At 40.8% G+C, this 16,049-nt stretch overlaps 1 protein-coding gene across 11 annotated transcripts in view; it reads right to left on the bottom strand.

Annotated features, from left to right (window-relative positions):
• smad10a (SMAD family member 10a) overlaps nt 1-16,049 on the bottom strand; it is a 115,522-nt gene that overhangs the window by 45,263 nt on the left and 54,210 nt on the right. For all 11 annotated transcript variants that reach the window (XM_048525512.2, XM_059643061.1, XM_048525514.2 and 8 more), the window contains exons 3-6: nt 12,234-12,408; nt 11,127-11,147; nt 6,032-6,265; nt 636-800 (exon numbers count right to left, since the gene is read on the bottom strand). In XM_048525512.2, the coding sequence (XP_048381469.1) occupies nt 636-800; nt 6,032-6,265; nt 11,127-11,147; nt 12,234-12,408 (595 nt within the window). The remainder of the gene's footprint in view (nt 1-635; nt 801-6,031; nt 6,266-11,126; nt 11,148-12,233; nt 12,409-16,049) is intronic.

Here is a 16,049-nt window from a genome sequence, read left to right as displayed (position 1 = left end):
TGCTTCCTTGCATTGCCTGCCCTTGTCCCTGTAAGTAACAACAGTTGCAGTTTGGAAACTGACAAAAGGAGCCTTGGTGGGTTGTTCCAGTGCATCTTGCATGTAATTCGAACTGCCTTCACTGCGCTGGTAGTGGATACAGTGCATGTTTACATTGGTGACTGGGGTCGTCCTCAAGTTATCAAGCAACCATGTTACACATTCTGCTTCAGTCAAGATTGCTGCAGAACTGCTGGCAATAGTCAGAAGATCAGGGAACATGAGAGGACAGGAACAGAACTAATACACCAGATCACTGTCCATTAGACAGAACTGACAAGGGCATTCGACTTAAAATGCTAACTGCTTCTCTTTTCACTGATGTGCCCTGAGCTGCTGCATATTTCCAATATTTTCTGTTTTTACTTCAAAGAGAAGACCTGGATAAAACTCTGTAGCTGTCACATGCTGCTAGTGGTTTTAAAATGTTCAAAAAACTTTTACACGATCGCAAACATGAGCAAATCTGCTTCTGAAAGAACTGGATCATAATTAGTAAATGGTCACATTGTAAATTCCAGCATTCGATACAGTTCAAAAATAATGCCGCCAAATATTTTTCACTTCCAAGACCCTTTGAAGGGAGGGGTACTTACTCTGATAAGGCTGTTTTGGTGGTGGATATCCATTTTGCTGAGATGGATTGGGGGGCACAGGAGGAGGGGGAGGTGGAGTTGGGGGAGGTGCCATCTGTTGCAGTGATGGAGCAATCTGTAATAAACCCTCACTGGGATTCATAGGAATGAGAGAATTGTTGGCAGCTGAGAGAGAAAGAGAGAGAACCAAGAAGTGAGTTACTTACATTTGTATTTAACTTTTAAATATTCAAGTAATTCTTCAATCAAGATATTTGAAATGCATTATTCCTTTCCCAAATAAGGAACTGGTGGGCATGTGAGGTGATATTTTGTAACAAAAACAGAAATGGCTAGAGAAGCTCAGCAGTTCTGCAACATCTGTGAAGAGAAAACCGAATTAATGTTTTGAGTCCAGTGACCCTTATTCAGTTCTCCAGCAATTTGAGTTTGTTTCTGATTTCTAGCATCGCAGCTCCTTGTTTTATTTTTCAGATATTTTGTGGTTTGTCTTCTTTATTCATTCAAGGGTTGAGGGGGTCACTGCCCAGGCAGCATTTATTGCCCATCCCTAGTTGCCCAGAGGGCAGTTCAGCGTCACCCACAGAGTCATGGGGTTGGACTCACATGCAGGCCAGACCAGGTTAGGATGGCAGTTTTCTTGCCTAAAGGGAATTAGTGATCCAGATGGGTTTTCCAACAATCAGTAATGGATTTACAGTCATCTTTAGACTCTTACTTCCAGATATTTATCAAATTCAAATTCCACCATCTGCCTTGGTAGGATTTGAACCCAGGTCCCCAGAACATCATCTGGGTCTCTGGATTAACAGTCCAGCAATAATACTACTAGGCCATCACTTCCTCAACGCTAGAAGTCACAAGTAACATCTCTGAAATACTTGTAAATCAAGAGATGAAAGGTACCAAGAAACGTAAAACATTTAATCACTGGGGAAAAATACTGAGAAAATAATGAGAACTAAAGTTTGATACGTCTCCATACATGGTGGCCTGCATGCCAGGGTCCTAAAAGTAGCTGCGGAGATAGCAGATGGTTTGGGGTTGAAATTTTCCAAAATTCCTTTACTCTGGAAAAAGTGTCAACAGTTTGGAAAATATCATGCATAACTCCTGTGTTCAAAAAAAGGGGAGATAGAAGGGAGGAAACAATGAGTTGGTTAGCTGACATTTGTAACCAGGAAAACAGAGCAGCAGGACAATTAGAAAATCTTGTTGCAATTGAAATCAGCACAATTTTGTGAAAGGAAAATTATCCTTCACCAATTTAGTACAGTTATTTGAGGAAGTACCAAAGAAAGTAGTTTTGGTGTACTTGGATTTCCAAAAGGCAGTTGCCACATTGTACATTACCACCTCAAAATCTTGTTTGGTGAGTAAACAGTCACATATTAGTATATGTCTAGACTGGTTAACAGAAAGCAGGTATTAGGGATAAGTGGGTCATTTTTATCTTGGCGAGTAGAGGAATAAAGAAACTGCTGCTGGGATCAACTATGTATAATTGATATCAATGATTTGGATGAACACACCAAATTGAAGACTGATACATTTGCTGATAACATCAAAATAGGTGGGAAAGTAAGTTGTGACGAGAACTTAACAGTCCACAAACTGAGTGAGTGGGCAAAATAACTGGCAGATGGAGTATAATGTGGAGAAATGTGAACACTTTGGCAGGAAGAATAAAAAAGTAGTATGTTAGTAAATGTAGAGACACGACACAACAGTGAGATAGAGATATCTGGGTGCCTTGGTGCGTGAATCACTTAAAAAATAGTTAGCATGCAGGTACAGCAGTGATTAGAAAACATGGAGCTAACAAAGAAGGAAAATTTTGCTGCAATTGTACAGACATGAGACACTGGATCTGGAGGACTGCAGACAGCTTTAATATCCTAAATTGAGAAAGAATAGGGTTTATTCTAAGCAGCTCAGAGAAGGATTTTCAACTGACTGCAGGGATAAGTGGATTCTTAAAGGAAAGGCTGGACCAATTTGGTCTGTACTCAGAATTTAGAAAAACGAGAGTTGATCCTATTGTAAAGTTCACAATCCTGAGGGGATATGACAGGTTAGGAGCTGAGAGGCAAGTTCTCCTTATGGAAGGGATTAGAACCAGAAGACAGAATTTTAAAATAAGAGTCTCCCATCGGAATGGAAATAATGAGACTTGGTTTTCCTTGGAAGATCATTCGCCAATGGAACTCTCTTTCCCACACAACAGTGGGGGTAAGGGGATAGTTTCTTAATTGACAAGGGAGTCAAAAATTTTAAGGCAGACAAAAAAGTACAGTTAAGGCCATGACTTTATCGGATGATAGCCAGTGCAGCAAGGGATTGAAGGGTTTTCCTCTGCTATTGTTTGCTCATACATGAATCAACTCGAGGAGAAGTGAAGGAACATGTTTCCCCTGTCTTGGAGGTGCGTTCAGAAACAGGGGGATCTCAGATCCAACAGACAGTTAATTTAGAACAGAGATAAGGAAAAATTTCCTCGCTCTCTGACGGGATTCTTTGCCCAAGTGGACTGCACACGTTCAGTTCTCGGGTTTGTTCGAAATTGAAACTGCCCAATTTCTGGATGTCAAAAACAAGGGATACAGGGATACTGCAGGAAAATAGTGTTGATGTAGGTAATCTCACTGAATGGCAGACTGGCCTTATTGGATCTATTTCTTATGTTCTGTGACTCTAAAGACTTCATGTATTTTTCTAAATATAAACTGGGATTTATGGAAGTTTGGACACTGCTGGATTGCACAGAATGTATCGAGTTTTTTCTTTGAAAATCACAACTTGCAAATCAAAGGTGTAACTATTTAGTGTTCATTTATTGGTTACACCAGGTCATGACACTTTTGGTAAAGTTTGATTTAATACTTTTGTGTGGGAAAATGATTCAAGATACAAGGTGTCAAAGTGTGAAGCTGGATGAACACAGCAGGTCAAGCAGTATTTCAGGAGCAGAAAAGCTGACGTTTCAGGCCTGGACCCTTCATCAGAGCTGATGAAGTGTCTAGGCCTGAAACATCAACTTTTATGCTCCTGAGATGCTGCTTGATCTGCTGTGTTCATCCAGCTTCACACTTTGTTATCTTGGATTCTCCAGCATCTGCAGTTCTCATTATTTCTGATCACAAGTTACAAGGTGTCTTTGGTTTGAAAAGGTGCCGAGCAACAGGTCTCAATTTTAAAGTCACAATTTGTCACCGATCTGAGAGAACATTGAAAACTTGAGAAACACAAAAGAAAAGACTGTTCTCTGTTTTTCTCACCCTTGGAGTAAATAGAACATAGAACATAGAACAGTACAGCACAGAACAGGCCCTTCAGGCCACAATGTTGTGCCGACCATTGATCCTCATGTATGCACCCTCAAATTTCTGTGACCATATGCATGTCCAGCAGTCTCTTAAATGACCCCAATGACCTTGCTTCCACAACTGCTGCTGGCAACGCATTCCATGCTCTCACAACTCTCTGCGTAAAGAACCTGCCTCTGACATCCCCTCTATACTTTCCACTAACCAGCTTAAAGCTATGACCCCTCGTGCTAGCCATTTCTGCCCTGGGAAATAGTCTCTGGCTATCAACTCTATCTATGCCTCTCATTATCTTGTATACCTCAATTAGGTCCCCTCTCCTCCTCCTTTTCTCCAATGAAAGGAGACCGAGCTCAGTCAACCTCTCTTCATAAGATAAGCCCTCCAGTCCAGGCAGCATCCTGGTAAACCTCCTCTGAACCCTCTCCAAAGCATCCACATCTTTCCTATAACAGGGCGCCCAGAACTGGACGCAGTATTCCAAGTGCGGTCTAACCAAAGTTTTATAGAGCTGCAACAAGATCTCACGACTCTTAAACTCAATCCCCCTGTTAATGAAAGCCAAAACACCATATGCTTTCTTAACAACCCTGTCCACTTGGGTGGCCATTTTAAGGGATCTATGTATCTGCACACCAAGATCCCTCTGTTCCTCCACACTGCCAAGAATCCTATCCTTAATCCTGTACTCAGCTTTCAAATTCGACCTTCCAAAATGCATCACCTCGCATTTATCCAGGTTGAACTCCATCTGCCACCTCTCAGCCCATCTCTGCATCCTGTCAATGTCCTGCTGCAGCCTACAACAGCCCTCTACACTGTCAACGACATCTCCGACCTTTGTGTCGTCTGCAAACTTGCTGACCCATCCTTCAATCCCCTCATCCAAGTCATTAATAAAAATTACAAACAGTAGAGGCCCAAGGACAGAGCCCTGTGGAACCCCACTCACCACTGACTTCCAGGCAGAATATTTTCCTTCTACTACCACTCGCTGTCTTCTGTTGGCCAGCCAAATAAACACTCAAAGACTTCAAAATGAAGAACTTCTAACTCAAGTAAAGCTGTTGATCAACTGACCAGCTATTCAATTGTGGGCTGTCTATCATTGTATAGTTGATAAGGAATAATGAAAAAGCCACCTCATTCCACCCCCGTAGTTTAGATTTTCGATTTGTTCATTTTTGCATCCTTTTCACCACAGTATTTCTACAGAACTGTTTGTTGCAATTAAAAGATTGTATGCTTGGTTTTAGAGGGGATATAGTTCAAGTTTGCATCATAGTAGGTAATAATCTGCTTCACTGCTTGTTTAAAGACAGGCTTATTTATAGTAAGAGCTTTTTCTTCTTTCATTAAAAAACCTGGGGTGAGTTTCTTTTGCCCCAGACAGCAGTCAGGGTCAGGCAAGTCAAATATCTCAGTGATTTAGTTGGTCATTTATACATTTGTGACCACTCTTAGGATAACGGCACTTGATTACCAGCGCACTCTTCCCACCAGGATTGAGACATAGAAAGCAGAGACACACAGGCAGCAGGCAAGCATACACAGCACACAAGAGGGAGTCAGAGACAGAGTGAGGAGACAGGGTTCCACTTTCAGTATACCACTCCAAAACACAGCAAGCAGTACAGGACATGCTTTCTATTTCTGGAATGCAATAAAGGAAAAATACCTGAATAAAATGCACAGAGGAGAAGTTGGGCTGAATATTAATAGTATTTAATTAGTCCTATTTATATGAATTATAATGGCAGAATGATACAGAACTGACTAATTGTAAACCAGTAGAAGTAAGCTGTCACAAAGTTCTCTACAATAATCAGAAGTATATTCCCCATATCCTCAGTTGGCTCTGACCTCTTCAGAGTCACACTCAGCAGCTCTCTGTGGAGGTTCTCAACAGTGTCTATCCTGCGGTACCTCATATCATGATAACATATCAGCTTGACAAAATCTTTAAAGCATTTCTGCTGATTTTTGCCCATAGCATTTAATCCATTAGCACTTGAAGAAAATTATTCAGGAATTACAGTATATGAGTAGTCAGTTAAACAATGTACTCACGAGGAGATGACATTGGAATGCTGGGAAAGCTGTGCACAGTGGCTCTGGAAGTCTCTGGCAAGGAAAGTACTGGAGCTGGGAGGGGCTGTACGTAGGTTTCAGAAGATGGTCGTGCGTTAGTTGGGTGTTTGACTGGCTCAAGCCTATGTTCTTCAGCATGCGACATGACTTGTGGTCTATCAAGTTGCACACACTCATGCACAAATTCATCCTTCACCAAACGAGTAGGAGGAGCTAACACATAACCAAGTAAATAATTTAGATTACATTCAGTGGATGGCCAGACAGTAAAAAGCAGAAGAAAACAGTATCTAGGACTCAAGACAGGTATGAAAAATAGTTATGTCACAACTTAAACCATAAATAGACTATGGTATCTTTGGAGGTTTTGCTATCACTTCATATTAGTTGTTGCCAGCCTGTAACTAGGTTGGGTATAACCCAGTCCCTACAAAAGCAGCTTCCAACTGTCAGTATTCAACGCATCATCCTCCATCATTTACTTCATCTCCAGCGTGAAACTTTCTTCCTCTCCTCTCCTCTCCCATTTAAGTATTACCCTTTTGCCAAAAACAATTCTGGAAAGGCTTCTGGAAAGAAACAAAAAAGTCATCTCATCTCAAATAATGAGATTAAGAGGGTGATGGAGAGGGAGGATGAAGCACTATTCACCTAGTGGCTTAATAGCTCTCAAAGGGAATATGTTAAAATTCTAGTATAAAAGATATGATAACTGAACATTTAGACAAAAAAGGCAACATAGGGCACAGTCAGGATGGATTTATAAAAGGGAAATAATGTTTTGATAAACTCAAGATTTCTGAGAATGTTGCTTGTAGCATAGACAAAGGTGAAACATGGTGTGGTGTAGTGTCATTTTCTGTATTTTGGACAATGCAATCACCAAGGAAGTAGGACTGTGTAAATTGTTGGAATTGCTGATTAACACGTCCTTGGTCTTAAATGGACCTCATCCTTGGGTCTTGCAACAAGTAATTAGTGAGATAGTTGATGCGTTAGTTTTAATTTTCCACAAACCCCTAGATTTAGGTCAAGTCGCATTAGATTAGAAGGTGTCAAGTACAATTCCTTCAGAACCCTGGAGAAAGCAAGCAGGAAATTACAGGTGGGTTAACGCAAAATCTGTCTTAGAGAAAATCTTAGAAGCTGTTATGGCAAAAAGGAAGGGAATTTAAAAAACAATTCAAAACAATTGGGCAGAGTTAATGTGTGCTTGTGAACAGGAAATCATGTTTAAACAATCTATTGGAATCTTTGAGGTTAAAAGGGAAACTAGTGATTATTTTGTACTTGGGTTTCCAGAAGGTGTTTGATAAAGGCTTTTGTGGAAAAGAAAAGCTCATGGTTTTAAAAGGTTAACATACTGGCACGGATAGAAGATTGACTGGCTAACAGAAACCAGAGAGAATGGTAAGACGTAATGGCTGGCCACAGCAAACAGTGTTGGGACCTCAATGGGTTACTATGTGACTTGGGTGAAGGTGATCTCCTACTGTGGTGTGGGCTTTGTCTCCAGTACAGTATCTGTGCCTGATGCAGCAGTGTTGACGCTCGCTCCCATATCACAAGATGTGTAACATGGTACTTAGATATATATATTACTGACACTGGCACTTTGTGTTTGAAATAACTTTTTAATATTTTAAAATATTCTGCTAATACTAACAAAAACCAACAACAGCATGCTTCTATCAGTGTGCCATGCCCTACTTAAGATACAGTAAAGGCTTTCATATCTTCAGGTCGTATGCTTTGATATGTTAATGCCATCATAAGCATGTCTCTTAAAAAGGCATACTTTAAACTAGCTGAGGCTTAACAACGAAACAGACCAAAGGTATGGTTTGCAAATCTACTGATGACAAAGACAGGAGGAAAGTAAAGCATGAAGAGGACAAAAGAATGCGACAAAGAGACATATAGGGAGACAAACAGGCAGATAGATTTAGTGAGTGGGCAAATATCTGCCAAATGGAGTATAATGTGAAAAATTTGAAATTGTATTCTTACTTCCAAATTGAACAAAATAAATTATATCTAAATGGTTAGAAACTGCAGAGCTCTGGGTGACCTTGTGTGAGAATCACAGAAGTTGAAGATGCAGGTACAGCAAGTAATTAGGACAGCTAACAGAACGTTATCATTTATTGTGTGGGGAACCGAATACAAAACTATGGAGATAGTTCTTCAGAGATAGTAGGAACTGCCGATGCTGGAGAATCTGAAATAACAAGGTGTAGAGCTGGATGAACACAGCAGGCCAAGCAGCATCAGAGGAGCAGGAAGGCTGACATTTTGGGTCTGGGCCCTTCTTCAGAAATGGGGGAGGGGGATTCTGAAATAACCTTTATCTGCCTCCCCTCCCAGCTCTATTTATTTCAGAATCCCCTTACCCTCCCTCATTTTTGGAGACTGTTCTTCAGTTGTGCAGGACACTGGTGAGTCATATCTTGAGTGCGGTATACACTTACAGTTACCTCACTTCAAAAGTAAATACATTTGACGCAGTTCAGAGAAGGATTACCAGATTGGAAGAAACAGAACGTAGAAAAAGCAGTAGGCCATTTGGCGCTTTGAACCTGTTCCACGATTTAATATGGTCATGGCTGATCATTTAATTCCGTATCTTGTACCTACTTGCTCCACATACACTTTGATCACTTTAACCCAAAGAACTATACCAAACTCCTTATCAAAAACATTCAGTGTTTTGGCCTCAACTGCTTTCTCTGACAGAGAACTCTATAGGCTCTCAATCTGAGTGGAAAAAAAAAACTTTCTTCTTATCTCATACCTACTTGGCCTATGTTGTATCTTTAAACTGTGACCCAGGAATGGGTAGGTATGCTTATGAAGAAAGGGTGGACAGGCTAGGCTTGTATCCACTACAGTTTAGAAGTGAAGAGAGGACTTGATCGAGACCAACAAGATCCTGACAGGACCTCTCTGATGAAGGGTCTAGGCCTGAAACGTCAGCTTTTGTGCTCGGCTTGCTGTGTTCATCCAGCTCCACACTTGGTTCTCCTGACAGACCTTGACAGGTTGGATAAGGACAAAATACTTTGTCTGTTTCCATGCTGTATGACTGACTCGAGAGAAGTTTGAGCTATTTAAAAATAAGGGGCTGCTCATTTAAAATCGAGAGAAGCCAATTTTCCTTTTCTCTGAGGATTGAGGTCTTCGGAACTCTGCTCTCCTTGTGAGGGCGAGCTGGATAGTTATAAGTCACTAAGGTGCCAAAGATGATCAGTTTTGATGAAGCTCACCCTGTACAGACAGCTTCCAGAAAAGCCACACTCTTTGCAATGCTCCTTCAGTTGGTCTTGTCCTGCATGTTGTGTCTTAGTTAGAGTGATAATGTAACATTGAAGCACGAGTTTCCAAATTATAATATGGGTGCAGCGCTTAGGTCTGTGCTCATTAAGTTTTGCCTTCAGTGTCTGGATGTTCCACACCCCTGACTTCATTCTGATGTGGAATATGACTTTTTAAACAAAAAACGTGGGCCGGTTGTTGAATGGTGTCAATTTCTCAGTCTCGACAGAGAGAAGTTTTGATCCATGACAAAGGTGCTCCAAGATGACTGCAGGTCAGACTTTGTTGTTAAACATGAGCAGGGACTGCACATGATCATAATCCTTATAAGCCAATTCTGGATGAGTCATGAATCTTCATTCTCAGAAATTACTCCATCAGTGCATCAGTAATATGCTACTCTTCAAGCCTCTTCTGGAGTTCACTCTCTAGATCATAATTTGTTGATACTCTATGTCGACTCCAGTCTATCAACATTAACATAAAACTCCGCTAAAACTCTGACCTCATAGCATAGGTATATTGCACTGCCCACTGTCGATTCCAGTTTTTACAGGAACCAGTGACTCTCCCTCTCATTTTACATTCATCTCTTGGTGACCAGTGACCATTCTCTCTCCTGAATTCTGCCAAGTAGGCTATACTCTCCCTTCTGCTTGTCAAGCCAGCAGAGACACCCAATCCAAAATCCTGGAGACAGAACGTCAGCCCAAGCTGCTCCTGCCTGTTTCGGGTGAGAACGTTTTGCATATAGCTGTTATTAACTCTTGACTTGGCCACCTTTGATGCTATGTAACCAAGCCATGCAGACTTGCTGTCAGACAGAATTTGGAACAAATTACACAACCCTTCTCACTACTCACTCACATTCATAATGGTGTTAGATTTGACACCCCCAGGTAGGTATACAGCTGTGAAATCACTAAGATGATCTATTACAACCTCCATAATAACTGCCTGACTTCACCTTGACCTCAGCTTATGTGTTGCCGAAATGGTCATCTGAATTTTTGTTACCTCTATTCCAACCCAGTGCTGTCTCAGTTCATGCATTCTATTATTTGTATGCTTGAGGCTATCGAAGACTTTTATCGGTGTCCTTATGCACACCATCTAATCGACCCATCAGTGCTTGCTGACATACACTGCTAAATGGATTTTAAAATTCATAACCTTGCTTTCAAAAGGTCTCACCCATTCCTCTCATATCCTCCAGCCCCAAAACCCTGCAAAACAGTGAACCAATTTCGTTTTGGCTTCAGTGTCCTGAATTTTCATTGCTCTACCATTGTCTTCGAGATATCCCAAACTCTAGAAATTTTCTGAAGCCTTTCTCTTTTGTCCTTTATTGCACAGAAGTTTTTGACCAAGTTTTGACCATCAACTGTAATATTGTCTTCTGTGGCTTAAGGCCATAACATTGCTTTGAATTACCTTGGAATCATGTGTTCCTAGAACTTTTTCAACATGAGACATATCCTTGCTGCAACATTAACCATGTCATTTGGCTTTTTTTGATTCAGGAAAACACTTGAGCCACATAAGTACCAATTCGAAGCTGTTCTTCTTTCTAAACTCAGTCCGCTTTTATTCTCCACATGGCCATTGGCGTTGGTTTACTAAGCAATAATCCGCAGTGCTCTATCAGTACAGAGGTTACTGAAATTCTCTTGCCACAGTGACAGAACTTTGAAGAGAGTGTCTCAACAATGCATGCAAAAACACTTTAAAGTTCAAACAAGTAATTTGAAATACTAACCTGTATTCTGAAGACTGACACCTGCAAAACAAAAAAAGAGAGACTTTTTAATGTCCACTGGAGCCTTAAGGAAGAGAAAGCAGCAGAAAGAGAAAGGATAGTTCATATCTCCAGTCAGCCATTATCTGTGGCCAACTACAAAGCAATACTCTCGTGCATCATGAAAAAAGCCAATGGCCTCTCTCCGCAGCTAATCAGATGCTCCATATGTTCCTGAGATACAACTCAAAGTTAGCAACTGAGTGGGATTTTCATCCAGCATCAACATCCCAGTGTTTCCCTGAACACAGTTCAAAACCAACCCTGTTAGGAGAGGGAATGTCACACCAAATTTATCTCGGTCACAATGATCTCTGTTGTCCCCTTACAGTTCATATTTCCTTCTCACAAATATGGAGTTCTTAACCAGTGACTTTGTTAATTTCTGTTCTGCTCTTTTACATCTTGTGTTCTCCAAATTGTCAACACTTCCCTTCTTTAAGAGTTCTGGCTAATTTCAAGGTCTTCATTATGACTGTTCATGTGCCGATTTTCCAGGTTTGCTACAATAAATACTCCGTGACTTCAACCTTTGAACAACTGTCAAAATCTAATTCTTTATCTGGGAAACTCCAAAATCTGTTTTTTGGGTCTGGTATCATGCACTTCTCAATAAGTCATCTCCATGGTTACACAATTTCATTTCAAGTCAATATCTAACTCCAACTCCGAGGTTTCCCACTTGCTTCATTCAGTGATTCTTTCAGGTGATGACACAAGAACTTGTACAATTGGTTACATCCAGCTTAATCTCTTCGAAACTAAATGCCGTGAATTTAGCTTCAAAACTTGAGCTTTAACTCAACATTTATTTCTTGATATCTGGCTTTCTCACCTAATTTTCCAGAATGCTGAATACTTAAGTTGGAGATGTCAATAAAATGACAGCAGTGTATGCCCACGTATTTCTCTTTTCCCAAAGCAGAAATTCACTGGTAACATCAGAGAGAGTTTGAGGAAACTTACAAGAATGGGAGCAAATAGGTGCAAAGTTAGCAATTTTAAATTATTACACTTTTGGGCTCTTTGCGAATTCTGTAAATGCTGATAACACATTTTACCACTCACCAATTCCAGGAGAGACAACCCTCTCATAATGGTACGGGTTGACACACACACTGTCATATTTTAAGTCAAAGGCAAACTGGCAGAATTTGGCGTGCTTTAGCTCATTCTTATGCAAATCTGGCCAGCGCCAGAGTCGGGCATAGATCACATGAGGGAAACCTTTCCTGCCAGCGACCTGAAATGCAAACACAATTAAACTTCCGTCAATTCCAGATGCTACTTAATGAAATATCATCAAATACATTCACAGTATGGCTCAACCATGTCCTTCAACATTGGAAAGCCCAGTATCTTCTGCATTAACCTTGCACTAATCTGGTGTTATACTGTCAGTTCTGTTCATCTCAGTTCCATGTTACTAAACATGTAGGCCTTTTGAAAACAATTTGTTGTCTACCAAACCGTCTGCAACGCCTAAGGGTCGGAATTGATTTTTCAACTATTGCAAACAGAAGCAAATTACATTCTGAAGAACTGACCACATCCTCAAAATATCCATTAGTACTCATAATCAACTTCTTACTAAAGGTGCATGAAGTTCTTAAGATGCCATCCTTGATGCAAGAACTGCCATAGCAATAAGGGCTTGGATGGAGAGGATTTTGTAAAGTGTGTTCTGAAAAACACTCTCATCAAAAAGTAGATGGCCCTACTAGAGAAGGGGCAAAACTCAACCACCTCTTAAGAAATAAGACAGGGCAGTTGACTGAGGTGTTAGCGGGGGAGCACTTTGGGGCCAGGGACCATAATTCTATTAGTTTTAATAAATTAGATAGGCCCGGTCCACAAGTCAAAGTTTTAAATTGGGGTTAGGCCCATTTTGATGGTATTAGAAACTTCCAAAACTTGATTGGGTGGGGCTGTTCACAGTAAAAAGGATGCCTGGCAAGGGGGAGGTTTTCAATAAAGTGAGATAACATGAGTTCAGGGCAAGCAGGTTCCTGTTAGTAAGACGGGCAAGGCTAGCAGGAGTAGGGGATACTAGATGACTTGACATATTGAGGCACTAGTCAAGAAAAAGGAAGAGAAATGTGTCAGGTATCAGCAGCTGGGTTCAAGCGAATCTCTTGAGGAATATAGGGGATGTAGTAGTAAATAGGAGAGAGAAGTTAGGAAGACAAAAAGGGAATGTGATAACTTTGGCTCATAAGCTAAAATAGAATCCAAAGGGATTTTACAAGTATATTAGGGGTAAAAGAGTAACCTTCTGTATTGTAAAATTCTGAGAGTTAAAAAGATTTTTCAGTGCCTGAAGTTACTAACTATATCTCTACCTGCTAATCTACTTTACTCGCAACATTCAGTAATCAATTCTACCATTAATCGTGATAGCTGAGGGGAGAGATCAGTGTTTCTTCTGCAAGGTAAAGGTGCTGATAATCTATCAGGAAAGGTGACTGATTATTCATCCTATCATTTATAAGATCTCACTGCTGACAATGGCAAATTCCCAAAGGAAGCCTAGCCCAGCAATAGATTGTACTGTCAGAAAACGGGGCTAAAGAAAATCAACAATAAGATGATGATTAACATCAAACAATTACCATTAACTACAGCATTTAGTTCTATTACTATTTTAATTCTATTTTAAATTGTGCGATTGTTTATAGTCGTCTTGACAGTTAAAGGGTGCTCTAACTCTTACCCAAAAACACCATGTTTCTGACTGCAACAACTGGTATTAATCTAGCTTGTTCATGCTAACATTCAGTTATTCCTCCTCCAGCATCCAGTGAATTTTTTGGTATCATTCCCAACGGTAAGACAGTTCTCTCAGCCTGTCATAAATTAATCCATTCCAAATATCTGGAAAGTTGGAAATAGAGGCTAGTTTTTCTGAGGGGACTGGCATGTTCATGGTTTTATCCTTCCATGGGATTTTCAAAATGCATCGCAAATAACGAAGTTGTTAAATAGTTCAACTTCCTTTCTTGATGGCTGCAAGTCAATACTTCACATCCAAATATGGCACTTTATCGAGGCTGATCAAAAGCCTCAGTCAGTCTGACATCCTTTCATTCTTCACCTGAAAACATGAAGTGGTGCTGTCAAACTGTTTAGAACAGTGTATAGCATGAAAAGAAACTCCCGAAATATATAGACTCTGGCCTTACCAAGTGTTGATGCTTTGATGACATCTATTAAAGTAAACACGACAGTTCAGCTCTATTGGAGCTCGCATACAATGACAATAATATCCACCGTAAATCTACTAGCACTGTAACTACACTGGGCTTTAAGTAATAGAGTCTGCGAGTAGAATGGGTTTTTTAAAAGAGTGCATGACTTGAACAAATGGCTTCCTAGTGATGCTGAGGAGCAAGGGGGCCCTGTATTTATTGCAACATTCTCTAACATGTTAGTTTTTCCTTGATACAAAATGTGACAGATTTGAATTGCTAGATTTCATTTACAACCTACTGAGTTAGCTGATTTCAACAAAGGTAGTCCAGCACTGCAAGTGGCTGCAGTGTGTTTGGGTTACTCAGAGATGATTGGAATGGTTTTGAACTCTTGATTGCTATCTTGCTGGAAACTGGATGTGTTTCTAAGTGCTGGGTAAGGACAGCATCATTCTTGACTGACGGCCCATTAAATATGCTTTTCACATTTTTTGCCTTGGGCTGACTCCATACAGAATGGCCTCTGACAATAAAACGGAGTGCAACAATATCTGCAGAACCGAACTCTAGTAAGAACTAGAATCTTCAAGGCTTGAAAGGGGAGAAGTGGTAGAGACAGATTTGGCTTATCTGGATTTTCAGAACACATTAAGCTTGGAGTAACAAGTGTGTGCGATTCTGGTTTTACCACATTAAAATTGTTAGCGTATATGATCACAGCAACAATTAATGAAACTCAGAAAAGGCAAATGTGAACAAACTGGTATGGCAATAGTTAATAACAATAAGGAGAAGTAAACATCAGCTGTTTATCCGAGCACATTAAATGACACCAAACGCAGGATTCTGCACATTCTTTCAGCCAGTCTCGACTCTGAAACATGACACTCGTTCCTCATCTTCAACGACCCCAGGGACCCGGTTCATCGCTTTTTGTTTATTCCATTGTGGCGAAATGTCAAAACTTATCGAGTGACGCCGGCTGCACTGGCGCCACACTGCAATGTACACCGACTCCACCCGTCAGCACAATAACACCCAACCCGTCCCCCAAACACACACAGAGCACCGAGCAGCCCCTATCATTCGTTCACAAGCTTAGGCTTCCGAGCATATTTGATCGAAACATGCAAACAGAAATCCACTGACTCAATTCTAGGTGGATTTTATCTGTCCTGGAGACACCGTGTCGATCGGACATGTCGCTCATCCTTAAAAATAATTCAACACCAAACGAAGCTTCCCAAACTTTCCTTCTGCGAACCCATTTCAAGGCTCGAAAACTATTGCATCCCTTCAGTGAAAACAAAACACGGATGACAACTGTACCCCTTATTACACCCTGGTAAGGCCTCCATGACAGGCACTCAACTCCGAAATTTCTACTTGGGGTGTGGGACCGCATTCCAGGAAGCCCCGCGTTACTAAACACCACATGACAATAACAAAGCAAATCAAAACCCCTAAGACGGTGCTGGCGCTTCCAGTATCTATCTTCATTTCTCAATCTCTCCGCCTTTCCGGCCAAGCTGACTTCATTTTGCTCCCCCCCTGCCCTACACATACTTTTAACCAGTCATCCTTTCATTCCCAACCTTGCCCTCTGAGCTCTTCACTTTGTATTTGTCCTTCATTGCAGTTCTTCTTATCTGTCATCTCCGCCCTCCCTTTCATTACTTTCCCGCTTTGTTCC

Source organism: Stegostoma tigrinum, chromosome 47 (assembly GCF_030684315.1).
Source record: "Stegostoma tigrinum isolate sSteTig4 chromosome 47, sSteTig4.hap1, whole genome shotgun sequence".
In the NCBI taxonomy this organism is placed as follows: Eukaryota; Metazoa; Chordata; class Chondrichthyes; order Orectolobiformes; family Stegostomatidae; genus Stegostoma; species Stegostoma tigrinum.
The sequence above is the reverse complement of the archived record's forward strand: the minus strand, read 5'-3'. Positions and strand labels throughout refer to the sequence as shown.